General features: G+C 45.9%; 1 protein-coding gene across 2 annotated transcripts; it reads right to left on the bottom strand.

Annotated features, from left to right (window-relative positions):
* On the bottom strand, positions 1-27605 carry ZNF564 (zinc finger protein 564). Of its 2 annotated transcripts, XM_005588117.4 has the most exons (4): positions 27425-27605; positions 2847-2973; positions 2580-2640; positions 1-2189 (listed from the first exon to the last, which is right to left on the bottom strand). In XM_005588117.4, the coding sequence occupies exons 1-4, from the start codon at positions 27425-27427 to the stop codon at positions 719-721; spliced, it is 1662 nt and encodes a 553-aa protein (XP_005588174.3). In that variant the 5' UTR covers positions 27428-27605; the 3' UTR covers positions 1-718. The 2 variants fall into 2 exon arrangements, with proteins under 2 accessions (XP_005588174.3, XP_073882129.1); XM_074026028.1 differs by lacking the exon at positions 2580-2640.
* Between the last annotated feature and the right edge of the window lie 92 nt (positions 27606-27697).

Consider the following 27697-nt stretch of genomic DNA (forward strand, 5'->3'; position numbering starts at 1 on the left):
TTAATTCATCAACATTTATTTCTCATGGTTTGGGAGGCTGGGAAGTCCAATATCAAGGCACTGGCAGAGCCCGTGTCTGGTAAGGGCCTGCTTCCTGGTTCAAAGATAGCTATCTTCTCATTGCACCCTCTCATGGTGAAGGGCAAAGCTAGCTCTCTAGGGACTCGTATCAGGAAACTAATCCCAATTACGAGGCCTCCATCTTCATGATGTCCTCCAGTCCTAAAAACCACCAGAGACAGGGCCTCCAAATACCATCACAATACGGGGATGGGGGTGGGGGTAAGGTTTCAACATATTAATCTGAGGGGGCATACGCTCTCAGCCAAAACATTACACCTCCGGCCCCCAAAATCCATGTCATCACATGTAAAACATATTCATCTCATCCTAAAGGCCTCAAGTGTCTCAGTTAATTCCAGCATGAAGCCTAATGTTTAAACTCAAACTCCAAAGTGTCATCTCAATATCACAAAACTCAGATATGGATGAGATTCAGTTCATGCTGAGGCAAAATCCTTCTTCAGCTCCGAACCTGTGAAAACCAAACTAGTTGTGTATTTCCAAAATACGAGACAGGCATAGGATAGACATTCCTATTCCAAAAGTGAGAAACAGGAGAAAGGGGTGAGCTCCCAAACAAGTCCGAAACCCAGAAAGCAAACTGAAGACTTTCCATATTCTTTGGATATGTAGATACTTGTAGAACTGTCCTCCACTATGCATTTTCACAGGTATTCGAAGGTTCTGTGATAAATGAAAGCTTTCCCACATTCCTTACATAAGGTTTATCTCCATTATGAGCTCTTTCATGTCTTTGAAAGGAACTGGAATAACTGAACGTTTTCCCACACTGCTTACATTCATAGGGTTTTTCTCCAGTATGAGTTCTTTCATGTATTCTAATGGAACTGGCATAATTGAAGGCTTTCCCACATTCTTTACATTCATAGGGTTTTTCTCCAGTATGAGTTCTTTCATGTGTTCGGACAGAACTAGGACAGTCAAAGGCTTTACCACATACCTGACATTTATAAGGTCCATCTCCAGTGTGCAGTATCATATGTTTTCTAATCCTTTTAAGAGAAATGAAGGCTTTCCCACATACCTGACATTCATAGGGTTTCTCTCCAGTGTGAGTTCTTTCATGTATTTGAAATGAACTGGGACAGTCAAAGGCTCTACCGCATACCTGACATTTATAAGGTCCATCTCCAGTGTGCTTTATCATGTGTCTTCGAACGCTCGGGAGAGAAATGAAGGCTTTCCCGCATTCCTTACATTCATAGGGCTTCTCTCCAGTGTGAGTCCTTTCATGTGTTCGAACATTACTGGAAGAACTGAAGGTTTTACCACATTTATTACATTCATAGGGTTTCTCCCCAGTATGAGTTCTTTCATGCTTTCGAACGTAACTGGGAAAAATAAAGGCTCTCCCACATACTTTACATTTATAAGGTCCATCCCCAGTGTGCCTAATCATATGACTTTGAAAATTTGTGAAAGAAATGAAGGCCTTCCCACACTGTTTACATTCATGGGGTTTCTCTCCAGTATGAGTTCTTTCATGTATTCGAAATAAACTGGGGCGGTCAAAGGCTTTTCCACATTCCTGACATTTATAAGGTCCATCTCCAGTGTGCCTAATCATATGTCTTTGAAAACTTGGGAGAGAAATGAAAGCTTTTGCACATTCCTGACATTCATAGGGTTTCTCTCCAGTGTGCGTTCTTTCATGTATTTGAAATAAACTGGGGCGGTCAAAGGCTTTCCCACATTCCTGACATTTATATGGTCCATCTCCAGTGTGCTTAATCATGTGCCTTCGAACACTTGGGAGAGAAATGAAGGCTTTCCCGCATTCCGGACATGCATAGGGTTTCTCACCAGTGTGAGTTCTTTCATGTCTTCGAAAGGATTGACAAGAACTGAAGGCTTTCCCACACTGCTTACATTGGTATGGTTTCTCTCCATATTCCTGATAGTCATAAGGTTTGTGTCCAAGGTGAGATCTGATGTGTCTACTAAGGGATGAATGATGCATGAAGACTTTCCCACACAAACTACATTCACATGGTCTTACTATAGTAGGAATTTTCTTGTTCAGATTAAGATTGAGAATCTGACTGAAGGCTTCTCCACATTGATCATATTCTTTACTTTCACTGAGTCCCTCTTCCGTATGATTGCTGGAAAAAACAGAAAGTATGATTTAATGGCTTGTGACTTTATATTTATTAATAGTTTTTCGACTTACATTTTTACCATAATCGGGGAAAGGGTTAGGTTTTCAGGCCTGTATGAATTGTTTGAAAGTGAAGAGATGGAATGCTCTGCAAGAGGGCTTGACAGTGGCTATTATCAAAAAAGTGATATTCATATATACAGTTTCTTAATACTATTTCCAAGTGAATGATTTTGCAACACTAAACATCTATGTCACACTTTTTCTTTTTCTGGTGAAAAAGTTGTAGGAATAAATAAATTTGAAGCTGGGCTTACTGGTTTGTTTCCTTATTTTTAAAATTTCATGACATACTAAGAAGGGGACATTGCTTTCTCTTGTCAGTGCAAATTACCTTAAAATTCTCCCCTGATTTTTGTACCAATCTTCAATGCTCTGGTCTTCCCATTTTTTTCCTAAAATATAGTCAGAAAAAAATCCTTATGAACGGATAGACATTACAGAAAAATGACTAGATTCTAAGTTCATGATCAGGTGCAAACAACCCTGATTTATTCACCCAAGTATTTCCTTTTCCACATCTGACATCATGAAACAGCGTTAAAGAGCAAGAAATACTTCTTCTCTAATTGACTAAGAGAAGGAATGATGACATCCTTACCTACACAGGCCAGGTTTCTAAAGGTTTCCCGCATCACATCTCTGTAGAGTTTCTTCTGGGAAGGATCCAGCAAAGCCCACTCCTCAAGCGTGAAGTTCACAGCCACATCCTCGGAGGCCACTGAGTCCTAAAACATCCCAAATATGCAACGCAGGAGAAAGAATGAGATGACAGTACAGGGGTGTAAACCCAATTCATAAAAGTTCACAAACGGCTAGGTGCAGTGGCTCATGCCTGCAATCCCAGCACTTTGGGAGGCCAAGGCAGATCACCTGAGGTCAGGAGCTTGAGGCCAGCCTGGTCAACATGGTGAAACCCCATCTCTACTAAAAATACATTTAATTAGCTGGGCATGGTGGCGTATACCTGTAATCCCAGCTACTTAGGAGGCTGAGGCAGGGGAATTGCTTAAACGAGGGAGGCGGAGGTTGCAGTGAACCGAGATCACGTCACTGCACTTCAGCCTGGGTGACAGAGAGAGACCCCATCTCAAACAAAAAACAAAAAACAAAAACAAAAACAAAAACAAAAAAAACAAGTTGACAAATGATGTGGCGGTCTCCAAACATTTATTTTATGATAAATAAATATGGTTGTCAGAATTCTGTCTACATTCACTTTCTCATAAATTTAATTGCCCCATGAAAATATGCAACTGAGCTCTACATTTTTACTGTAGTCACTACAAGTTTTATTGGTCTCTAATGGTAGGATCCAGTTCACCTTGGAGAAACAAATAAAATGCTATACAAAGAAAATAAATTTTGGCTGGGCCCGGTGGCTCACGCCTGTATTCCCAGCACTTTGGGAGGCCCAAGCAAGCAGATCACGAGGTCAGGAGTTTGAGGCCAGCCTGACCAACATGGTGAAACCCCATCTCTACTAAAAATACAAAAAAATTAGCCAGGCGTGGTGGCGCACGCCTGTAATCCCAGCTACTAGGGGGCTGAGGCAGGAGAATAGCATGAACCCGGGAGACAGAGGTTGCAGTGAGCCGAGATTGTGCCATTGCACTCCAGCCTGGAGGACAGAGAGAGACTCTGTCTCAAAAAAAATTTTAAGATCATCATTCCTTCTGGGAAAAACTTCCATTTCCTTTCATGTCTCACACCAATCAGCATTCCATGAAACACAGGGTAGGCTAGGTGCAGTGGCTCACGCCTGTAATCCCAGCACTTTAGGAGGCAGAGGCAGGTGGATTGCCTGAGATCAGGAGTTTGAAACCAGCAACCCAACATGGTAAAACCCTGTCTCTACTAAAAATACAAAAAGTCCCCCAGGCATGGTGGTGGGCGCCTGTAATACCAGCAACTTGGGAGGCTGAGGAAGGAGAATCGCTTGAGCCCAGGAGGTGGAGGTTGCAGTGAGCCACAACTGCACTCCAGTCTGGGTGACAAGAGCAAAACTCTGTCTAAAAAAAAAAAAAGAAAAAGAAAAAGAAACACAGGATAAAATCTGAAAAAGGTTCCCATGAATAAATACATACACACTGAAGAAGTGGAACAATTTTCTTCTGTTCCCTTCATCAAACAAGAGAGGCCAGAAGGCCCATAGAAATCCACCTTCTGACAAAATCCAGCTGATCATACTTTCCTGAAGGATTCCAAGCCATTAGACATAACAGATCAAGTTGGCTGAATGAAAATATTCCTCTGTAAAAGTATTCATTTTAACCTGCATGTATAATATTTGTTATAGACTTACTGATTCCTTTGACTCTATCCCATTTCACTAGGCTAGGAAGCTATTGGGAAGATACGACTCAGGTATGAGGAAGAAGGTATGGCAACTTAGGCAGCACCCCCTCACCCAGCAAAATCCCCATAGTCATGAACGTCAAGGGCAGTTTCCCACCTATTTTTACCTTATATATGCACACATACTAAGAAGACAAAATGGCAGAGGAGTTTTTTCTGGCAGATATATAACAAGGTACCCTATGCCTTGCTAACCTTGAGGAACAGGTTAAGAGTTGCAATTTCTGAGGGATTTCATTCAAGTCCAGATGGTTTGATGGTGAATTTGACCATGATTATAAAACACATGAAGGGATCAGCAGTGCTTTTCTCCAAAAGAACATAAAATCCTCTTTCTCAAATTTCAAGAGGAAATGATTCCTGACCAGTCACTGTGTGATATTACATTGTGTAATGTCAAGGCAAAATCAAATAAGGAGAAAGATGGGTTCTTCTGGTTTTCTTAGAAATGGGAACTTGCTCTGTCATCCACACTGGAGTGCAGTGGCATGATCATAGCTCACTGAAGCCTTCATCTCCTGGGCTCATGTGATCCTCTCTCCCGAGCCTCCCAAGTAGCTAGAACTATAGTCACAAGACACCACGCCTAGCTAATTTTTAAATTTTTTGTAAAGATGGGGTCTTACTTTGTTGCTCAAACTGATCTCAGATTCCTGCCTCAGCCTCCCAAAGTTCTAGGATTACAGGTTTGATCCACCATACCTGACTGGAAAGATGGGTTCTCAGAAGAATGAAACGTCCTCAAGATAACCTCTTACAAAATATTTTTTAAATTCTATAAATCCCCTAAAGACTGTTGAAAAGTCAACAAAAAGTCCTTCTCTAAATGTAGCAGGAATAATGAATATCTGACAATGGTCAAAGTCTTCTGAACAACAACATGATAGCTTCCCTAACCTTTTTTTTTTTTTGAGGCGGAGTCTTGCTCTGTTGCCCGGGCTGGAGTGCAGTGGCCGGATCTCAGCTCACTGCAAGCTCCGCCTCCCAGGTTTACCCCATTCTCCTGCCTCAGCCTCCCGTGTAGCTGGGACTAGAGGCGCCCGCCACCTCACCCAGCTAGTTTTTTGTATTTTTTAGTAGAGACGGGGTTTCACCGTGTTAGCCAGGATGGTCTCAATCTCCTGACCTCGTGATCCGCCCGTCTTGGCCTCCCAAAGTGCTAGGATTACAGGCTTAAGCCACCGTGCCCGGCCAGGTTCCCTAACCTTTAACAAGAATTCTGAATACTGGCCTGGCACAGTGGCTCATGCCTGTAATCCCAACACTTTGGGAGGCTGAGGCGGGAAGATCACTTGAGTTCATTTGAGTTAGATCATTTGAGTCAGGAGTTTGAGTCTGGCCTGGGAAACATGGTAAAACCTCATCTCTACTAAAAATACAAAAATTAGCCAGGCACGGTAATGCGTATCTGTTACCCCAGCTACCTGGGAGGCTGAGGCAGGAGAATCACTTGAACTCAGGAAGTGGAAGATGCAGGGAGCCAAGATCGTGCTACTGCACTCCAGCCTGGGTGACAGAGCAAGACTCTGTCTCAAAAAAAAAAAAAAGAAAGAAAAGAACATAGGAGAGCCATGGTAGGCACTGGGGAGAAAAGACCACATATCTTACAATACCACAGAAGGCCACAACCCCAGCCAGGACCAAAGGCTCACTAACAAATCATATGATTACAGAATATGTCACCTCCAGGTAAAATGCTCAATTAAAGCCCAAGAAGGAAGGTCAAAGACAAAAAAAAAAAAAAGCAAGGGCAACTGATAGAAAAAAGTAAAAAATGCGGTAGATATTAATACAACTACTGATAATCACTCCGAATGTCAACGGTCCAAATATAATTAGAAGACAGATATTGTTATAGTGGATTTTAAAAACATAGTATGTTGGCTAAAAGGAAACCACTTTAAATTCAAAGACACACATATTAAAAGTAAAAGGATAGAGAAACATATAAAATGCTAACATTAATTAAAAGAAACATGGCATAGCTATCTTAATATCACAAAGTACACTTCAGAGAAAGGAAAAAACACAGAGATAAGCCAGATGCAGTGGGGTATGCCTATGGTCCCAGCTACTTAGAAGGCTGAGATGGAGGATTGCCTGAGCCCAGCAGTTCAAGGATATAATGCGCTATAATTTATTGTGAATAGACACTGCACTCCAGCTTGGGAAACAGTGAGACCTTCATCTACACAAAAACATTTTTTTAAAAAATTTTTTTAATTAACCAGTTGTGGTATCACATGTGTAGTCAGCTACTTGGGAAGCTGAGGGAGGAGGATTGCTGGAGCCCAGGAGTTCAAGGCTGCAAAGAGCTGTATGATCACACCACTGCACTCCAGCCTGGGTGACAGAGTGAGACTCTGTCTCTAAAAAAAATTAAAATTTTAAAATAAATAAAAATAAAGAGATATAAGTGAGCATCACATAATGATAAAGGACTCAACATGCCAAGAAGACCTGACAACCCGTAGTGTGTGTTTGCACAACGCCTGGCCCATATCATAACTCATGCAACTGACTTGAACTTATTTCAGTAAGCTGTTATGGTGATGAATGAGGTCTTCAGCAGGAGATTGGGAAGAGAACAGAAAGTTCCATCCAATGCCTTGTTTAGGAGCCCAGCACTGTATATTCTGAGAAGTTAAACTAGGGCCTTGGTTACCATCAGTGCTGTCTGGAACTCGGACATAGATGAGTATCCTTGTATTGTGGACTTCATATAAGACATTTATTGGCCGGGCGCGGTGGCTCACGCCTGTAATCCCAACACTTTGGGAGGCTGAGGCGGGTGGATCACCTGAGGTCAGGAGTTCGAGACCAGCCTGACCAACATGATGAAACCCTGTCTCTACTAAAAATATAAAATTAGCTGGGCATGGCAGCACATGCCTATAATCCCAGCTATTTGGGAGGCTGAGGCAGGAGAATAGCTTGAACCCAGGAGGCAGAGGTTGTGGTGAGCTGAGATCGCGCCATCGCACTCCAGCCTGGGCAACAAGAGCAAAACTGTGTCTCAAAAAAAAAAAAAGACATGTATACCTTGATTTCTATTTTAGGTATCTGGCATTAGAGACACTCAAAGGTATCTTACCATAAACAGGAAAGTCTTACACAACCGCTACAGTGTGTAAACCTTAGAGCAGATGGAACCCATTTTTGGCCAGTGTTAAGATGACTGCCTCATGTTTGGTCAAGCAGGCTAACCCTTGGATCTGTATATCACAGACTTCCCAGTTAAGTGATGAAAAGCAGCAACTCTCCACTGGCTCCCTCGGGTACGCGTGTGGTAATGTCATCCATGCAAACTCCCTACTGCTGTTCACTCAATTACTCTAATAATTATTTTCAATCATCTAATTTATACTGGGCCACAGTAACTTGTTTAACTGGGGATAAAGGTCCACGAAATTCTATCTTGGCAAGCCACTTTGTAACAGTCAAAGACTTGATTTATTTTTTATCATTTTAGAGTAACCCTGCTTAGTACAGGGTATCTTAGGACAATGGGTACTTTGACCATGGTTAATTGAAACAAGGCAATAACTCCGATGGTTAAGACAAGGCATATCTGTTTATCCTCTATTTTATATTCATTACTCAGATTACAGGGTTTACCTTGCTTAAATTTAGTGGGATCACCAGGTATAAGTGTAATTTGCACTTTACGTTGATTAACAGCTTGAAAGATTAATGAGCACATTACAGCAGGTATTAATTCAGAACCTACCTTGTGGGCCAGGTGTGATGGTTCACCCCTGTAATCCCAGCACTTTGGGAAGCCAAGGCAGGTGGATCACTTGAGGTCAGGAGTTCGAGACCAGCCTGGCCAACATGGTGACACCCCGTCTCTACTAAAAATGCAAAAATTAGCTAGGCATGGTGGCAGGTGGCTGCAATCCCAGCTACTCGGGGGGCTGAGGCAGGAGGACTGCTTGAACTCGGGAGATGGGAGGTTGTGGAGAGAGCCGAGATCGCGCCACTGCACTCCAACCTGGGTACAGAGTTTTCTCAAAAAAAAAAAAAAAAAAAAAAAAAAAACCTACCCTGCTGAGGGAGGGAGTCCCCTTTTATCTTTTTAGCTGTGTAAATATTTTTAGTGTATTTGGATTTCCAATTGGGTAAAATTGTGAACCTTTGTTTCAGTATTCATTTTTCCCTTTGCTTCCCTCTTTGGTCGTTGGTTTTGTTTATCTTTAGATATACATCAGGGATGGCGAAAGGAGCTGTCCTGTCTACCCTAGTATTTGCATGTTTTCCCCCCGCACCGAGCCTTACATCTGTATCCTCAGGGTCATGGACCTCCTCCAAGGCAGCGATGGTTTTACAAAGTTTAAAGGACTCCAGGATTAACTTGGGTTTGAACTACTCCCTTTCCTGTGCCACAGGGGTATATCTGGATGTTGTCCCCTATAACACCAAGAGTAAGGATCCTTGTGGTGACAGAGGCACAGGCAGTGGCAGCAGCAGCACTTAAGGGTGCTGGCAGCCCTCTGATATTATTATTTTGTTTTGAGACGGAGTCTTGCTCTGTCACCCAGGCTACAGTGCAGTGGCGCAATCTCAGCTCACTGCAAGCTCTGCCTCCCGGGTTCACGCCATCCTCCTGCCTCAGCCTCCCAAGTAGCTGGGACTACAGGTGCCCGCCACCACACCCAGCTAATTTTTGTATTTTTAGTAGAGATGAGGTTTCACCGTGTTAGCCAGGATGATCTCAATCTCCTGACCTCATGATCCGCCCGCCTCAGTGCAAGGATTACAGGCATGAGCCATCGTGCCCAACGGCCTCTGATACTATAGTATGGACTCAGCCTACTACGTAATGGCTGCCTTTCCCCTTGTCTTCTTTCTCTTCTTTTCAAATGACTCTTCTGCCGTGTGTAGTGGTTCACACCTATAATCCCTGCACTTTGGGAGGCCAAGGCAGGAGGACTGCATGAGCCCGCAAGTTTCAGGTTACAGTGGGCTATGATGGTGCCACCGCACTCCAGTCTGAGCAACAGAGTGAGGCCTGGTTACCAAAAAAATTTTTTAATTAAAATAATAACTGTTCTTTCAGATAAGAGTCAGCACCCTGTAGAGGGCACCAGAATACAGCAGCACTCACATCTTCGTCCTAAAAGACACGGGTCCAGACCAAGACACACAATCTACGACCACCTTAAAGAAGGCCCCAATCCTATATTCCCTTCCTAAATGTCAAGGAATTATCAAACTGCCAACTCGGGCTGATTACAGACCCAGACTTGCTGTATCTCAACAATACAATAAAAACAGAGCAGGACAGTTCGAAGCAGGAGTTCCCTAAGAAGCAGCAGCTCAAAGTGCGTGCCCAATGTCAGGCAGCAGAGCAGAGGAGCCAGCGGAGACAGACCCCTCCGTGTGGTGGTCAATGTCCAGACATCTTCACAGCACCGACTGCAGAGATGTGGTTCTGACGTTGACACTGATGACGGAGTGTCTCACACAGGCTGAGAGGGCATAAAAAGGCTTATTACTCTCATGTGATTGAGGTGTCTGGGGAGAGTAGGGCAGGCCCATCAGGCAGGTGTGAAATGGTTTGAGAACAGGGGAAGCTGCCTGGCCTGGGTATTTACTGTGTTGGGGTTGGGGCTGGATGACAGTTCCATGGACAGACACCAGAAGACAGAACCCCAGGCTTCCTTGAAAGCTGGTCCAGGTGTGGGCACAAGGGTAGAAGGGGAGGGGGAGGTTTTAGCTCTCAGCAGACAACCATTAAACACTGGAGTCTGACTACTCATTACTATAACAAAGGCAGGAAAGAAAAATATACATTCCCAGTCACTTGTTTTTATGTAAACAGTCACAGGATGCACAAAAAATGATCAAAAGTGGTTATTTGGGGGTGGCTGGACCAAGAGGACTACAGTAGACCAGAATTTGCTGGCAGGAAGTCATCTAAAATTAAAACTGTCAAGTGTACACTTTATACCAGAAGGGTATTTCTTTCCAATCAGTCTTTGCACGTGTCCCTGGAGACCTTTGAAATGTGTGAGAGCATGATATCTTTAAGGCAACTGCCTTTTTTTTTTTTTTTTAAGAGACAGGGTCTAGCTCTGTCGCCCAGGCAACACTGACTAAGCTAGGATTGTACAGTGGTGCAATAGCTCACTGCAGCCTGGAGCACCTAGGTTCAAGTGGATCCTCCCGCCTCAGCCTCTGGAGTAGCTGGGACTACCGGCACAAGCCACAAGGCCCACTTATTTATTTACTTGTTTGTTTTGTAGAGACGGGGTCTTGCCATGTTGCCCAGGCTGGTCTCGACCACCTGGGCTCAAGCGATCCTCCTGCCTTGGCCTCCCACAGTGGTGGATTACAGGCGTGAGCCATCGCATCCAGCCCTGAAGTCTTATTCTCATTGGTAAATACAAGAAAAACAGTAACAGATTATATAGATCTGGAATGAACCTGGAAACTCCTAATACTTTTAATAGATGGTTTTTAGTATATTCAGAGATACATGCAATCATGATCACAATTTTCATCACCTCAAACATAAGCCCATGTACCTTTTACCTGTCAATCTCCTACCTTCCCATCTTCCTCCGCCAATCCCCAGCCCTTGATAACCAGCAATCTTTCGGTCTCTGTAGATTTTCCTATTATGGACTTTCATACAATCAGAATCATGTCATGTAGTATTTGTGACTAGTTTCATTATAGGTTTCTCGAGTCACATCCGTGCTGTAGCATGCATCCCCACTTTGTATTTATGGTAGAATTATATTCCACTGTATGGATATCACATGTTTTGTTTATCTATCATCCAATGATGTATTACAGTCAGCCCTCCATACTTGGAGTTTCTGCATCCTCAGATTCAACCACCCTCTAAACAAGTACTACGTAGTTAGGTCTATGATGGTTAGGTACATACTGAACATGTATGGATTTTTTCTTCTTGTCATTATTCCCTAAACAACACAATATAACAACTATTTACCTAAAATTTATGGTGTATTAGGAATTATAAGTGAGCTAAAGATGATTTAAAGTATACGGAAGAAATGTTATCTAGGCCAGGTGCGGTGGTTCACGCCTGTAATCCCAGCACTTTGGGAGGCTGAGGCAGGCAGATCACCTGAGGTTGGGAGTTCAAGACCTTCAAGGAGAGCAGCCTGACCAAGGAGAAACCCCATCTCTACTAAAAATACAAAATTAGCCAGGCATGGTGGTGCATGCCTGTAATCCCAGTTACTCAGGAGACTGAGGCAGCAGAATCACTTGAACCCGGGAGACGGAGGTTGCGGTGAGCCGAGATTTCACCACTGCACTCCAGCCTGGGCAATAATAGTGAAACTCCGTCTTAAAAAAAAAAAAGAAAATGTTTTCTTAATTTCCATTTTGGGTTGTTCAGTGACAATGTATAGAAATAACAGATTTTTACAGATTCCATTTATATCCTACCAATCAGCTTAATTCATTTATTACTTCCTTTTTTTTTTTTTGAGACTGAGTCTTGCTCTGTCGCCCAGGCTGGAGTACAGTGGTGTGATCTCAGCTCACTGCAACCTCCACCTCCTGGAGTCTGGCAATTCTCTTGCCTTAGCCTCCTGATTATAGGCATGTACCATCAGAGCCCAGCTAATTTTTGTATTTTTTTTTTTAGTAGAGATGGGGTTTCACCGTGTTGGCCAGCTGGTCTCGAACTCCTGACCTCGTGATCTGCCCACCTCAGCCTCCCACAGTGCTGGGATTACAGGCGTGAACCACCACACCCGGCCCATTTACTACTTCTAAGTGTGTGTGCGGGGTGGGGGAAATTTCTTCCATGTTCTACATGTAAGGTCGTATAATCTACGAAGAGGAAAAAACTTCCTTCTTCCTGTCTAATTTTGATATCTTTTCTTTTTCTTGTCTAATTACTCTAACTAGAACACCCAGTACTATGTTGAATAGCAGTGCTGAAAGTTAACTAAGTCTCAACAGATTTTTTAAAATAGAATAAAAAGGCTGGGGGGTGGTGGCTCACGCCTGTAATCCCAGCACTTTGGGAGGCCGAGGCGGGTGGATCACAAGGACAGGTGATTGAGACCATTCTGGCTAACACAGTGAAACCCCGTCTCTACTAAAAATACAAAAAAATTAGCCGGGCGAGGTGGCGGGCGCCTGTAGTCCCAGCTACTCAGGAGGCTGAGGCAGGAGAATGGCGTGAACCCAGGAAGTGGAGCTTGTAGTGAGCTGAGATCGCACCACTGCACTCCAGCCTGGGCGACAGAGCGAAGCGAGATTCCATCTCAAAAAAAAAAAAAAATAGAATAAAAAAAATCCTAAGTTAAAATATAAAATTACTGTATAATACACACTTAACATATGACTATACATTTACACTGTTAATACATAAAGTAAAATATAAAATAGTATTAGCTGGGTGCAGTGGCTCATACCTGTAATCCTAACACTTTACAAGGCAAAGACAGGAGGACTGCTTAATGCCCAGGAATTCATGGCCAGCCTGGGCAACATAGTGAAATCCTGTCTCTATTAAAAAAAAAAAAATTTGGCCAGGCACAGTGGCTGACGCCTGTAATTCCAGCACCTCAGGAGGCCAACGTGGGTGGATCACGAGGTCAGGAGTTAAACACCAGCCTGGCCAAGATGGTGAAACCCCATCTCTACTAAAAACACAAAAAAATTGGCCAGGCATGGTGGTAGATGCCTGCAATCCCAGCTACTTGGGAGGCTGAGGCACAGAATTGCTTAAACCCAGGAGGTGGAGGTTGCAGTGAGCCGAGACTGCACCACTGCACTGGGCAACAGAGCAAGACACTGTCTCAAAAAAAAAAAAATTAACTAGTCAGGTATGGTGGCACAAGCCTGTAATCCCAGCTACTTGGGAGGCTGACACAGAAGGATGCTTGAGTACAAGAGATCAAGGCTACAGTGAGCTATGATTGTGCCACTACACTCTAGCCTGGGCAACAGAGCAAGACCTTGTCTCTAAAAAAAATTAAAAAGTATTGACTTTAGTTAATAATAATGTTGTTGGTTCATCAATTTTTATCATCATGAGATGTAATGCTGGTTCATAATCACAACTAATACACCACACTAAGGCAGTATGTTAAAAAATAGGGGAGGTAGGCCAGGCGTGGTGGCTCACGCCTGTAATTCCAGCACTTTGGGAGGTTGAGGCAGTTGGATCACTTGAGGTCAGGAGTTCAAGACCAGCCTGGTCAATGTGGCAAAACCCCGTCTCTGCTAAAAAAATACAAAAAAATTAGCTGGATGCGGTGGCGCCTGTAATCCCAGCTACGCTGGAGGCTGAAGCAGGAGAATCCCTCGAATCCAGGAGGCAGACATTGCAGTGAGCTGAGATCGCACCACCACACTCCAGCCTGGGTGACAGAGCGAGACTCTGTTTAAAAAAAACAAAAAAACAAACAAAAAAAAACAGGGGAAGTAAGGAGAAGGGGCTCTGTAATAGCTCCTAAATTTTTCTGTAAACTATGAACTAAAAAAGCAAATAAATTAACATTTCAGGGAAGATTCATGATTGTGTAAAACAGAAAGCTGGCTGGGCACAGTGGCTCACGCTTGTAATCCCAGCACTTTGGGAGACTGAGGCGGGTAGATCACAAGGTCAGGAGATCGAGACCATCCTGGCTAACACTGTGAAACCCTGTCTCTACTAAAAATATTTTTTAAAATAGCCGGGCGTCGTGGCGGGTGCCTGTAGTCCCAGTTAATCGAGAGGCTGAGGCAGGAGAATGGCGTGAACCCGGGAGGCGGAGCTTGCAGCGAGCTGAGATCGCACCACTGTACTCCAGCCTGGGTGACAGTGAGAGATTCCATCTCAAAAAAAACAATCAGGCCGGGTGTGGTGGCTCAAGCCTGTAATCCCAGCACTTTGGGAGGCCGAGACGGGCGGATCACGAGGTCAGGAGGTCAAGACCATCCTGGCTAACACGGTGAAACCCCGTCTCTACTAAAAAATACAAAAAACTAGCCGGGCGAGGTGGCGGGCGCCTGTAGTCCCAGCTACTCAGGAGGCTGAGGCAGGAGAATGGCGTAAACCCGGGAGATGGAGCTTGCAGTGAGCTGAGATCCGGCCACTGCACTCCAGCCTGGGCGACAGAGCGAGACTCCGTCTCAAAAAGAAAAAACAATCAAAAAAAGAAACCCATCTCTACTAAAAATACAAAAAAAAAAAAAAAAGAGCTGGGCAAGGTGGCACATGCCTGTAGTCCCAGCTACTTGGAAGGCTGAGGCAAGAGAATGGCATGAACCCAGAAGGCGGAGCTTGCAGTGAGCCGAGACTGCGCCACTGTACTCCAGTCTGGGTGACAGTGCAAGATTCCATCTCAAAAAAAAAAAAAAAAAAAAAGAAACCCCATCTCTACTAAGAATACAAAAAAAAAAAAAAAAAGAGCCAGGCAAGGTGGCACACACTTGTAGTGCCAGCTACTTGGGAGGCTGAGGCAGGAGAATCTCTTGAACCTGGGAGGCAAAGGTTGCAGTGAGCCAAGATCGCGCCACTGCACTCCAGCCTGGAAGATAGAGCGAGAATCTGTCTCAAAAAAAAAAAAAAGAAACTAAACGAAACAAACCTGACATTCCATAGTACATACAATATAACAATATAACAGCACTTGAATAAGATTCATTCGAAAATAAAATACATAATTGACTGGCTTAAAATAAAATATATTGACATAAGTAAGGTTAAATACACAGGTTAAGAAAAGCAAGGAAATTATAATCCTTAACACTGGTCCCATCTGGAAAGAGACTGGATGATTTGGCTTCTAGGAATCATTTCAAGTGGGGCACATGATGAGAAGACTTCAAAGTAGTGGCCTGGCTGTCATTAGATTGACATTCCCTTTACAATTTTTTTTTTCTTTTTTTTGAAATGGAGTCTTGCTCTGTCACCCAGGCTGGAGTGCAGTGGCCCAATCTTGGCTCACTGCAAGCTCCACCTCCTGGGTTCAGGCCATTCTCTTGCCTCAGCCTCCCGAGTAGCTCTGACTACAGGCAGCCGCCACCACACCTCGCTAATTTTTTTGTATTTTTAGTAGAGACGGGTGGGGTTTCACTGTGTTAGCCAGGATGGTCTCGATCTCCTGACCTTGTGATCCGCCTGCCTTAACCTCCCAAAGTGCTGGTATTACAGGCATGAGCCGGGCCCCCTTTACAATGTTTCAGCTGACTGTGCAACTGTTTTATGTAGTTTCCTCAAATGCAAGATGTTTAGTAAGTTTCCACAATGGAAACTCAAAACACAAATAAATCTCAGTGTACTCCGAATTGTGAGCATCAAGCCACTGAAGTAAACATTTAAAAGATAGCATAGGGCCAGTGTGGTGGCTCACACCTGTAATCCCAACACTTTGGGAGGCCGAGGCGGGCAGATCAATTGACATCAGGAGCTCAAGACCAGTCTGGCCAACATGGTGAAACCCCGTCTCTATTAAAAATACAAAAATCTGGCCGGGCGCGGTGGCTCAAGCCTGTAATCCCAGCACTTTGGGAGGCCGAGACGGGCGGATCACAAGGTCAGGAGATCGAGACCATCCTGGCTAACCTGGTGAAACCCCGTCTCTACTAAAAAATACAAAAAAACTAGCCGGGCGAGGTAGTGGGCGCCTGTAGTCCCAGCTACTCGGGAGGCTGAGGCAGGAGAATGGCGTAAACCCGGGAGGCGGAGCTTGCAGTGAGCTGAGATCCGGCCACTGCACTCTAGCCTGGGCGACAGAGCGAGACTCCATCTCAAAAAAAAAAAAAAAAAAAAATACAAAAATCGGCCAGGTGCGGTGGCTCACTCCTGTAATCCCAGCAATTTGGGAGGCCGAGGCGGGTGGATCACGAGGTCAGGAGATTGCAACCAACCTGGCTAACACAGTGAAACCCCGTCTCTCCTAAAAATACAAAAAAATTAGCCAGGCGTGGTGGCAGGCACCTGTAGTTCCAGTTACTTCCGAGGCTGAGGCAGAAGACTGGCGTGAACTCAGGAGGGGGAGCTTGCAGTGAGCCGAGATCACGCCACTGCACTCCAGCCTCGGTGACAGAGTGAGACTCTGTCTCAAAATAAATAAATAAATAAATAAATAAAATTTTTTAAAATGTCAGCCAGGTCTGGTGGCGGGCACCTGTAGTCCCAGCTACTCGAGAGGCTGAGGTAGGAGAATCGCTTGAACTCAGGAGTGGAGGTTGCAGTGAGCAGAGATCATGCCACCACACTCCAGCCTGGGCAACAGAGACGGAGGGAGGGAGGGAGGGAGGGAGGGAGCGAGGGAGGGAGGGAGGGAGGGAGGGAGGGAGGGAGGGAGGGAGGAAGGAAGGAAGGAAGGAAGGAAGGAAAATAGCATAGCCCCAGCCTCGGCAATGTGGCAAAACCCTGTCTCTACAAAAAAAAGAAACACAAAAATTAGCTCGGCATGGTGGTGTGCACCTGTAGTTTCAGCTACTGAAGAGGCTCGAGGTAGGAGGATCACGTGAGCCCAGGAAGTCTAGGCTGCAGTGAGCCACAATTGCACCACTGCACTCCACCCTGGGTGACGGGGGTGAGACCCTGCCTCAAAAAAACAAAAATAGCTGGGCACAGTGGTTCACGCCTGTAATCCCAGCACTTTGGGAGGCTGAGATGGGCGGATTACCTGAGATCAGGAGTTCGAGACCAGCCTGGCCAACATGGCAAAAGCCCGTGTCCGTTAAAAATACAAAAAAAATTAGCTTAGCGTGATAGAATGCACCTGTAATCCCAGCTACTTGGGAGGCTAAGGCAGGAGAATTGCTTGAACCCAGGAGGCGGAGGTTGCAGTGAGCCAAAATTGCGCCATTGGACTCTAGCCTGGGGGACAGGGTGAGACTGTCTCAAAAAAACAGAAAAGACACATCAAATTAGGAAGCACTACATGGAGAAATGGCATACATCCTTAGAAAAGAGGCTGAATATTACCATGATTTATGCTTGAGCTCTCCCAAATACAGTGCTTTATTAAATTCCATAAAATTCACAACCAGGTTTGCTTGGTATGTTATTAAACTTAAGAAATGCTATTTCTTGCCGGGCACGGTGGCTCATGCCTGTAATTCCAGCACTTTGGGAGGCTAAGGCAGGTAGATCACCTGAGGTCAGGTGTTTGAGACCAGCCTGGCTAACACGGTGAAATCCCGTCTCTACTAAAAATATAAAAATTAGCCAGGCATGGTGGCGGGCACCTGTAGTCCCAGCTACTTGGGAGGCTGAGGCACAAGAATGGCTTGAACCAGGTAGGCAGAGGTTGCAGTGAGCGAAGATCAAGGCACTACATTCCAGCCTGGTTAACAGAGTGAGACTCTGTCTCAAAAAAAAAAAAAAAAAAATGGTTTAAGAACTACTTCTAGGCCAGGCGCACACACATGGAATCTCAGCATTCTGGGAGGCCAAGGTAGTAGGATTACTTGAAGCCAGGAGTTCAAGATCAGCCTAGGCAACATAATGAGACCTCAACTCTACTGAAAATTAAAAATTAGCTGGGTGTGATGGCATATGTCTGTAGTCCCAGCTACTCAGGAGGTTGAGGCAGGAGGATCGCTTGAACCCAAGAGTTATAGGCTGCAGTGTGCCATGATCACGAAAGTGCAGATCACGCCTGGTGACAGAGAGAGACCATCTCAAGGAAGAAAGGAGGGAAAGAAAGGGAAAGGAAGAAATAAATAAATAAAAGAAAAAAGGAAAGAAAGGAAGGAAAAGAAAGAAAAAAGGGCCAGGTGCAGCAGCTCCCACCTGTAATCCCAGCACTTTGGGAGGCCAAGGTGGGTGGATCACCTGAGGTCAGGAGTTTGACACCAGCCTGACCAACATGGTGAAACCCTGTCGCTACTAAAAATACAAAATTAGCAGGGCATGGTAGCACATCCTGTAATCCCAGTTACTTGGGAGTCTGAGGCAGGAGAATCACTTGAACCCTGGAGGCAGAGGTTGCAGTGAGCCAATATCATGCCATTACACTCCAGCCTGGGCAACAAGAGGGAAACTCTGCCTCTAAAAGAAAAGAAGGGGCCGGGCGCGGTGGTTCATGCCTGTAATCCCAGCATTTTGGGAGGCTGAGGCGGGCGGATCACCCAAGGTCAGGAACTCAAGACCAGCCTGGCCTAAATGGTGAAATCCCGTCTCTACTAAAAATACAAAAAATTAGTCAGGCGTGGTGGGGTGTGCCTGTAATCCCAGCTACTCGGGAGACTGAGGCAGGAGAATTGCTTGAACCCAGGAGGCGGAGGTTGCAGTGAACTGAGATCACACCACTGCACTCCAGCCTGAGTGACTGAGTGAAACTTCACCTTAGAAAAAAAAAAAAAAAAAGAAAAAAAAGAAGGAAGGAAGGGAGGGAGGGAGGCAAGAAGAAAAGAAAAGGGAGGGGAGGGGAAAGGAGGAGAGGGGAGGGGAGGGGAGGAGAGGGGAGAGGAGAGGAGAGGAGAAAAGAAGGCCACTTCTAAAAAACTGAAATAGCTGGGTGCGGTGGCTCATGCCTGTAATCCCAGCACTTTGGGAGGCCAAGGCAGGTGGATCACAAGGTCAGGAGTTGGCCAGGCGCGGTGGCTCAAGCCTGTAATCCCAGCACTTTGGGAGGCCGAGACGGGTGGATCACGAGGTCAGGAGATTGAGACCATCCTGGCTAACACGGTGAAACCCCATCTCTACTAAAAAATACAAAAAAAAATAGCCGGGCGAGGTGGCGGGCGCCTGTAGTCCCAGCTACTTGGGAGGCTGAGGCAGGAGAATGGCGTGAACCCGGGAGGCGGAGCTTGTAGTGAGCTGAGATCCGGCCACTGCACTCCCCTGGGCTACAGAGCGAGACTCCGTCTCAAAAAAAACAAAAACAAAAACAAAAACAAAGTCAGGAGTTCGAGCCCAGCCTGGCCAACACAGTGAAACCCCGTCTCTACTAAAAATACAAAAAATTAGCCAGGTATGGTGGCACACCTGTAGTACCAGCTACTCGGGAGGCTGAGGCAAGAGAATCCCTTGAACCCAGGAGGTAGAGGTTGTGGTGAACCAAGATTGCACCACTGCCCTCCAGACTGGACAACAAAGTGAGACTCTGTCTCAAAACAATAAAAAAAAAAAAAAAAAAAAAAAACTGAAATAGAACTCAAATATCTAAAAACAGCAAAGACTTTGTACAGTACACAGTTAGGAAATGCTACAGCCTGAATCTGTGTGTCCCTCCCAAAATTCATATACTGAAATTCTAACTCCTAATGTCGCTGTATTAGGAGGTGGCATCTTTGGGAGGTTATCGGGATTCGAGATCATGAGGGTGGTGCCTTCATAAACGGGATTAGCAACCTTAGAAATGACGAGAGACGGCCGGGCGCGGTGGCTCACGCCTGTAATCCCAGCACTTTGGGAGGCCGAGGCGGACGGATCACAAGGTCAGGAGATCGAGACCACGGTGAAACCCCGTCTCTACTAAAAATACAAAAAATTAGCCGGGCGCGGTTGTGGGCGCCTGTAGTCCCAGCTACTCGGGAGGCTGAGGCAGGAGAATGGCGTGAACCCGGGAGGCGGAGCTTGCAGTGAGCCGAGATCGCACCACTGCACTCCAGCCTGGGCGACAGAGCCAGACTCCGTCTCAAAAAAAAAAAAAAAAAAAAAGAAATGACGAGAGACAGCTTGCTTCCTCTCTCCTCTGCCTTGTGAGGATACAATGAGAGATGATGATCTGAAAACCTCAAAGCAGGGCCTTACCAGATACTACATCTGCCAGCACCTTGGACTTGGACTTCCCAGCCTCCAGAACTGCAAAAACTCAATGTGTGTTGTTTACGCCACCCAGCCTATGGCAATGTATTACAGCAGGCCCAGGTGACTAAGACAGTATAGCACTTTCTCAACCATACATCAGGGTTGAAATAATTAGGACATTATGGCAGTAGCAGAGAGATAGACCAAAGAAATATGGGAAATTCTGAAACCAGGACATCTAGGTAAGGTATGTGAACCTATGACAGAGCAGATATGGTCAGTCAGGGATAGAAACGATGGATGGTTAAACCCCAGGCGCAGGGATAATCCATCTTCTGTCCATCATCCCCACACAATGTTGTGAATTCAGTGTAGAGCTGTCTATTGCAGTGAATTCTTAAAATTGTATGTTACCTCAGAAGCCACTGTGAATATGGTATTAACTTTCTCATACTAGAAGCAGAGCTTAGTCACCCTTAATACAGTTTCCAGTTCTACGCCTCCTCCCATTTCCTCCATGTGGTCAATCCAGTTACCTGCCTTACACAGCCACCTCCCTGTGACCACCACCCCATGAGACGGCTAGATACAAACTGCTACAAATCATCCAACTGACCCCACACAAGGAATGCACAGAGAGGCTGCAGGGACCACCTCTCAGTCACCATGTGACTCCACGGAATTCCCATCTGCTTGCTCTAAACTCACCAACAAGAACTCCCAGAGTCTCCAATAAAGGCATCTGTCCAGATTCCTCTGTCTTGTTTCCTGGTTAGTTGTGTATGTCAGGTCCTAAACAGCCACCCTCTTCCTATTGGCCTACAAGGAGAACTATCCTTTCTCTCTGGGATCTATTACCTAGCAGCCTGTTTCACCCACAGTTCACAAGGAAACCCACATTCAGAAGGTTCAACAAGCCTGAGGACCATTCATGTGAAGATGTGGCCCACTCCTAAGAAATGAGTGAGGGAGCCGGGTGCGGTGGCTCATGCATGTAATCCCAGTAATTTGGGAGGCCAAGGCAGGCGAATCACCAAGTTCGAGACCAGCCTGGCCAACATGGAGAAAACCCCCGTCTCTACTAAAAACACAAAAAATTAGCCAGACGTGGTGGCGCATGTCTGTAATCCCAGCTACTCGGGAGGTTGAGGTAGGAGAATCGCTTGAATCTGGTAGGCAGAGGTTGCGGTGAGCCAAGATCGCACCACTGCACTCCAGCCTGGGCAACGAGAGTGAAATTCCATCTCAAAAAAAAAAAAGAAAGAAAGAAAGAAATGAGTGAGGGAAACATTCTGGGAGCTCCACACACCCTACTCTCCTCTCCTCATGATGTGATTCATGGTCTCAATTCTCACCAGTGACCAGATGTTTACCTGGAGTCAGTTTAAAGTTCTGACCTCTGGTGTCTTCTGTGACACCAAAAGTGTAAACACTGATCAGTTTTAACACTAGCTAGGTGTCTAATAGTTCAGTTCTGACACCACTCAGAATTAGGACGGACCCTACAAGTTCAGGGCTCAGTCTCCCAACATGCCAGTTCACATGCCAGTCACAAGCCACAGGGCCACCCACACTTCTGAACAACTGTGTACAAATCATGAGCTCCCATAATCTCCTCCTCGGGTTCAACAATTTGCTAAAACTATTCAAAGAACTCAACAAAACATGCTATACTTAAGTTATACAAAACTTAAGTGTAACTCGGGAACAGGCAAATAAGAGCTGAAAAATGGCAGGGAAAGGGGAGTGGACAGGCTACGCTCCTCATCTTGGAGTGCACCACCCTTCCAGCACATCAATGTCCTCATCAACCTGGAAGTACTCTCCGAATGTCTTTGCTCAAACATTTTTACATAACTCAATCTCCAGTCTCCACTCTTTCCTGAGGTAGGGACTGGAGCTAAAAGTGACAACCCTCTAGCCATGGGTTTGGTCTTTCTGGTGACCAGTCTCCACTCTGAAAGTATCCAGGGGTTCCACAGTCGCCTCATTAGCTTAAAACTCAAGTATGGGCCGGGCGCAGTGGCTCAAGCCTGTAATCCCAGCACTTTGGGAGGCTGAGACGGGTGGATCACGAGGTCAGGAGATCAAAACCATCCTGGCTAACACGGTGAAACCCCATCTCTACTAAAAAATACAAAAAACTAGCTGGGCGAGGTGGCGGGCGCCTGTAGTCCCAGCTACTCAGGAGGCTGAGGCAGGAGAATGGCACAAACCCGGGAGGTGGACCTTGCAGTGAGCTGAGATCCGGCCACTGCACTCCAGCCTGGGCGACAGAGCAAGACTCCGTCTCAAAAAAAAAAAAACTCAAGTATGGTCTGAAAGGGGCTTGCTGTGAATAACAAAACACACTCTACCTATCACTTAGGAAATTCCAAGGGTTTTTAAGATCCCTGTCCCAGGAACTGCAGACAAACACCAAATATATTTATTACACCACAGAAGCAAATACACTCTTAAATTCATAAACCTTTTCTCCAGCAGAAAGAAATCAAAGGTGTCTTTCTCTAAGTCTGACGCTCACAGATATTTGCAGAAATTACACTCTGACTAAACCAACTCTGTGGATACAAAACCAAACTGCTGACAATGTTGAATTTTACCCAAGCTCTATAATCCTACAGAATAGCTATGATTAAAACACTCTCCATGACCGCAGCCCTTGGTGTTCCAGAGAAGCAGGATACTGGGGGGGGGAAAAACCCTTCCTATTACTAATTTAGATATCCTTTACTTTACCTGTATGAAAGCCAGACAGGCAGCTGGCCACAGTGGTTCACGCCTGTAATCCCAGCACTTTGGGAGGCCAAGGCGGGTGGATCATGAGGTCAGGAGACCGAGACCATCCCGGCTAACACGGTGAAACCCTGTCTCCACTAAAAATACAAAAAAAATTAGTTGGGTGTAGTGGCCGGCGCCTGTAGTCCCGGCTATTCGCGAGGCGGAGGCAGGAGAATGGCCTGAACCTGGGAGGTGGAGTTTGCAGTGAGCTGAGATCACACCACTGCACTCCAGCCTGGGCGACAGAGCAAGACTCTGTCTCAAAAAAAAAAAAAAAAAAAAAAAAGCCAGACAGACTCTCCAAATTCCCATTGTTTACTTCATAAATAATAGGCTGGACAGTTTTGTCTTCACTGATCAGTCAAAACAAAATATCTGTAATCCAAACTTTGGTTAAGTTTCTCTCCTTTCAGGCCCTGAACTTTGACCCACCCTCCACAGCCTAAGGAAGCATCCACCCAACCCCTCCTTTATGAATCATCCTAAGAACAGACTAACCTCAGGAAAAATATTCTCTGATCTAGGATCCGATTTTGCACTTTCCACTCTGCCCTCTCCTCCCACCTATTCCTAATCTTATTTGTTCCCTCCTTATGAATGAAAAACTTTTTTAGGGGAAGAGGAGGAGGAGAGACAGGGTCTTGCTCTGTTGTCCAGGCTAGGGTACAGTGCCAGAATCATTGTTCACTGGAGCCTTGATCTCCTGGGCTCAAGGGATCCTCCCACCTAAGCCTCAGCTGGGACTACAAGGGTGCACCACCACGCCCAGCTAATATTTTTTTTTAGTTTTGTAGAGAGGTGGTCTTATTATGTTGTCCAGGTTAGTCTCAAACTTCTGACCTCAAGCAATCCTCCTGTTTCGGCCTCCCAAAGTGCTGGGATTACAGATGTAAGCCACCACTTCCACCAGAAAAGCCTTTTTCTGCCTAACCTCTATGATGCTTGCAGATCTTGTATCTACTGCTTTCCCCCTTTCGTTATACTCCTTTCACATAAAGTCACTTTTTACCTAACTCCAGATCTCTTGAATTTGAGGATGTCTAGAAACAGCTCTCTCAAATCATGAGAGCCCATGGTTTATTGTTATTATCTGAACAATAACAATTACAACCTCAGACAGGGTGTCACCCTCCCAATTATACCTATGTGTGTATCCTCTGCTTTCCAGAGGTCTGTAGCTTCTCTCAGCATAAAGGACTCCTCCCCTGGTTGGAGTGATCAGGCTGGGATGCCTACAAGTTCTACCCAGGAAGAACCAACTAACTGGGACTTCAATGACCTCCCTTTGCAGGCTCTAAGTTTGGAGTCACTCTGAGGCACACTTGGCCTCACACCTCTGCTTTGTCAGACAAGACTATTCACTTACTTTTTTTTTTTTTTGAGGCGCGATCTTGGCTCACCACAACTTCCACCTCCCACGTTCAAGCAATTCTCCTGCCTCAGCCTCCCGAGAAGCTTGGATTACAGGCATGCCACCATCATGCCCAGCTTCACTTACTTTTAAAGAAGAAAATATCAGGGCCGAGCAAGGTGGCTCACGCCTGTAATCCCAGCACTTTGGGAGGCCGAGGAGGGCGGATCACAAGGTCAGGAGATGGAGACCATCCTGGTGTTAACAAAAATACAAAAATTAGCCGGGTGTGGAGGCAGGCGCCTGTAGTCCCAACTATTCGGGAGGCTGAGGCAGGAGAATGGTGTAAACCCAGGAGGTGGAGCTTGCAGTGAGCTGAGTTTGCGCCACTGCACTCCAGCCTGGGCGACAGAGCGAGACTCTGTCAAAAAAAAAAAAGAAAATATCCTGTGTTTGAAAAATGCAGCAAAATCACTCAAACTCACTGTTTATGTATGTAGGAGGAAAAGAAACTGTAAGACATTTGTATTCTATAGCTTAAACATGAAAAGCACAAGTATTTATCCCTTTCAGATAACAGAGATGTCACATTACTATTACTTCCATGACAACTTCTCTAATATTTAAAAGTCCGATAGGACTTAGCATCAATCACCAAAGTCCAGATGAAAAGATACAGAACAGTTATCTATTACGACATAATACCTTGCAAAGATGACATTTTAGAGAATCTCTGTATTTCACCAATTTATCTACTACACTTTTTTGTGGAAATGTATTCATTTCTCTGTAGCCATAATGGAAGACTGAATTTCCCTATTTCTCCGAGATTCTTATCCCCAGTAGCATTCTCAAGGCTAAGTCCTGGGATTGATCTGAAATCACCCAAAAGAGACCTGAGAAACCTACCACACATGTTGTGGGGGAAGAAACTACATAAATAAGAATTTTTTTTTTTTTTTTTTGAGACGGAGCCTCGTTCTGTCGCCCACGCTGGAGTGCAGTGGCGCCATCTCGGCTCACTGCAAGCTCCGCCTCCCGGGTTCACACCATTCTCCTGCCTCAGCCTCCCCAGTAGCTGGGACTACACATAAATAAGAATTTTTAACAACTTGAATGTAAGACTAGATCATTGTTTTTCCTCAAATCTACTTTCTGCCTGTTTGTAAATATTTTATCTTGTCTTTCAAGCACTACTGATGAAATACATTTTACATTTAATGAAAAACAGGATCAAATAAGCGAACAAATCTTTGTAAGGGTTTACAAACCCAGGGAGAGGCAAAGCCGACCTGGAATACAGACATTTATCTGATTCCAGTGTCAGGTGAGGTCACCCTATCACCTAGGACATCTCCCCAGCCCCATCCTGGCTCACTGAGTGCTCAGTGACCAACCTCCCTGAAGACAGTGAATTGTGCCCTGCTCAGTCTGCCCCAAGCGCATTTTAACTTTCAGGTTCTTGCACCATTTCAATGGAGTGGGTTTTCCTTCTCCTTTGAGATAGTTTTTCTCCCTTCACGAGACTAAAATAATCCAGAGGTCAGGAATCATTTGTGTCTTTTCCTCTCAGTAACAGCCTAAGATTGGCTAACCATCAATGTGTCCCTAAGGAATGGAAACTGAGGCTGAGGAAGAAAAGCTGAGTGTCCCAAAGGGTAAACTTTTCAGAGGAAGGGGATACCGGGAGACACCTCCCACCTCAGGGCATCCAGCTGCTCCCGTGAGAGGCCCACCCCTACACCTTAAGCTGTCCTCTGGGAGGAGTGACACAGGCATTGATAATCACTAGATCCTCCAAGAGAAGTGGCAGCTGTGGGTATCTTGGGTCAGGTCCAGGCAGTTCTGAAAATCAGGACCAGAAAAAGATAAAGGGCCACATCACCGTGTAAAGTTTCCAAAGGGGAAACTCCACCCAAAGACATTCTGATTAGGCATGGGGGCTCAGGAAAGATAAAAGGAGGGACAGCACAAAAATGTTCTACCGCAGAGTGTCAGGTTCTTATTCTCCGCTTCCCTCTCAGGTTACAAGTACACAAACAAGAGGCCAAGCGCAGTGGCTCACGCCTGTAATCCCAGCACTTTGGGAGGCCGAGGCGAGCGGATCACCTGAGGTCTGGAGTTTGAAACCACCCTGGCCAACATGGCGAAACCCAGTCTCTACTAAAAATACAAAAAGTAGCCGGTCTTGGTGGCGCATGCCTGTAATCCCAGCTACTCGGGAGGCTGAGGCAGGAGAATTGCTTGAACCCGGGAGGCGGAGGTTGCAGTAAGCTGAGATCTTCCCACTGCACTCCAGTTTGGGCGACAGAGTGAAACTCTTGTCTCAAAATAAATAAATAATCCACAAACAGAAAACAAATCCTTTCAAAATAGGATGGTGAAAGAAACTATAAACAACTAAAATACAGTGTCTGAAATGTAGAACAAAAACCAGTTGATAATGTTGTGATTTGGGGAGGGGTCACCTTTGGGAATGCGGGGAAGGAACCTGAAATTTAGGCATTTATTCCCAGCCCTAGAAAAAGCTAGGCTTAAAAAAACTGGAGTCGTAGGTTTGAGACTCTTTTTCCAGTACGTTTGGAAGACTCAGAGGGAGACAGTCCCCCGGAAAAAAAGAGGATGGACTGGGAAGCCCACAGCCCACAGCTCCTCCCATGCACGAACCCTACACTCGAGACGGGATTCCTCCTTGTGACCCTCCCGTGTCCCAGCAAAATCGGGGTAGAGGCGGGGCTGCCGGCGCTGAGCTGCCCAGGAAGGGATCCCGGGCCAGGGCCGCAGTCGCCGCGCAGGGACGGGACAGGACGCCTGGGGTGCCGGCTGGCCAGCCCCACCTTGTGGCCGAGGGGACAGAGGGCCGAGCTGCGCCCGGGAACTCGAGTCCCAGACCCTGGAGTCGCTGCAGGGAGGCCAGGGACCTTCCACAGCCGGTTCCGGCCGGTTCCCACAAGCCCCTCCCCCAGTCTCCAGACGCCCGGCCCCGCACACGCACCATTTCCTGGCTTCCAGGGTGTCCCGGGGTCCTGCCTACGGCTCTCTCCGGCCTGTGCAGGTCCCAGCACGCCAGACGCTGCGGTGGAGCCACCCGGGCCACTGGAGAAGCGGAGACCGGAACCCAAACGCAGCGGACGCGAAACAGGAAGACCCCGCGGAGTTGTTGAACGTTGCCCCCCGTCCCCCCTTGCAGAGTTCCTGATTGGATGGTTTGAAGGTCCCCGCCCCAGAGCCCCTGATTGGGTGATGATCCAAGTCCTGCCCCCTTGGC

Source organism: Macaca fascicularis, chromosome 19, assembly GCF_037993035.2.
Source record: "Macaca fascicularis isolate 582-1 chromosome 19, T2T-MFA8v1.1".
Lineage (NCBI taxonomy): Eukaryota > Metazoa > Chordata > Mammalia > Primates > Cercopithecidae > Macaca > Macaca fascicularis.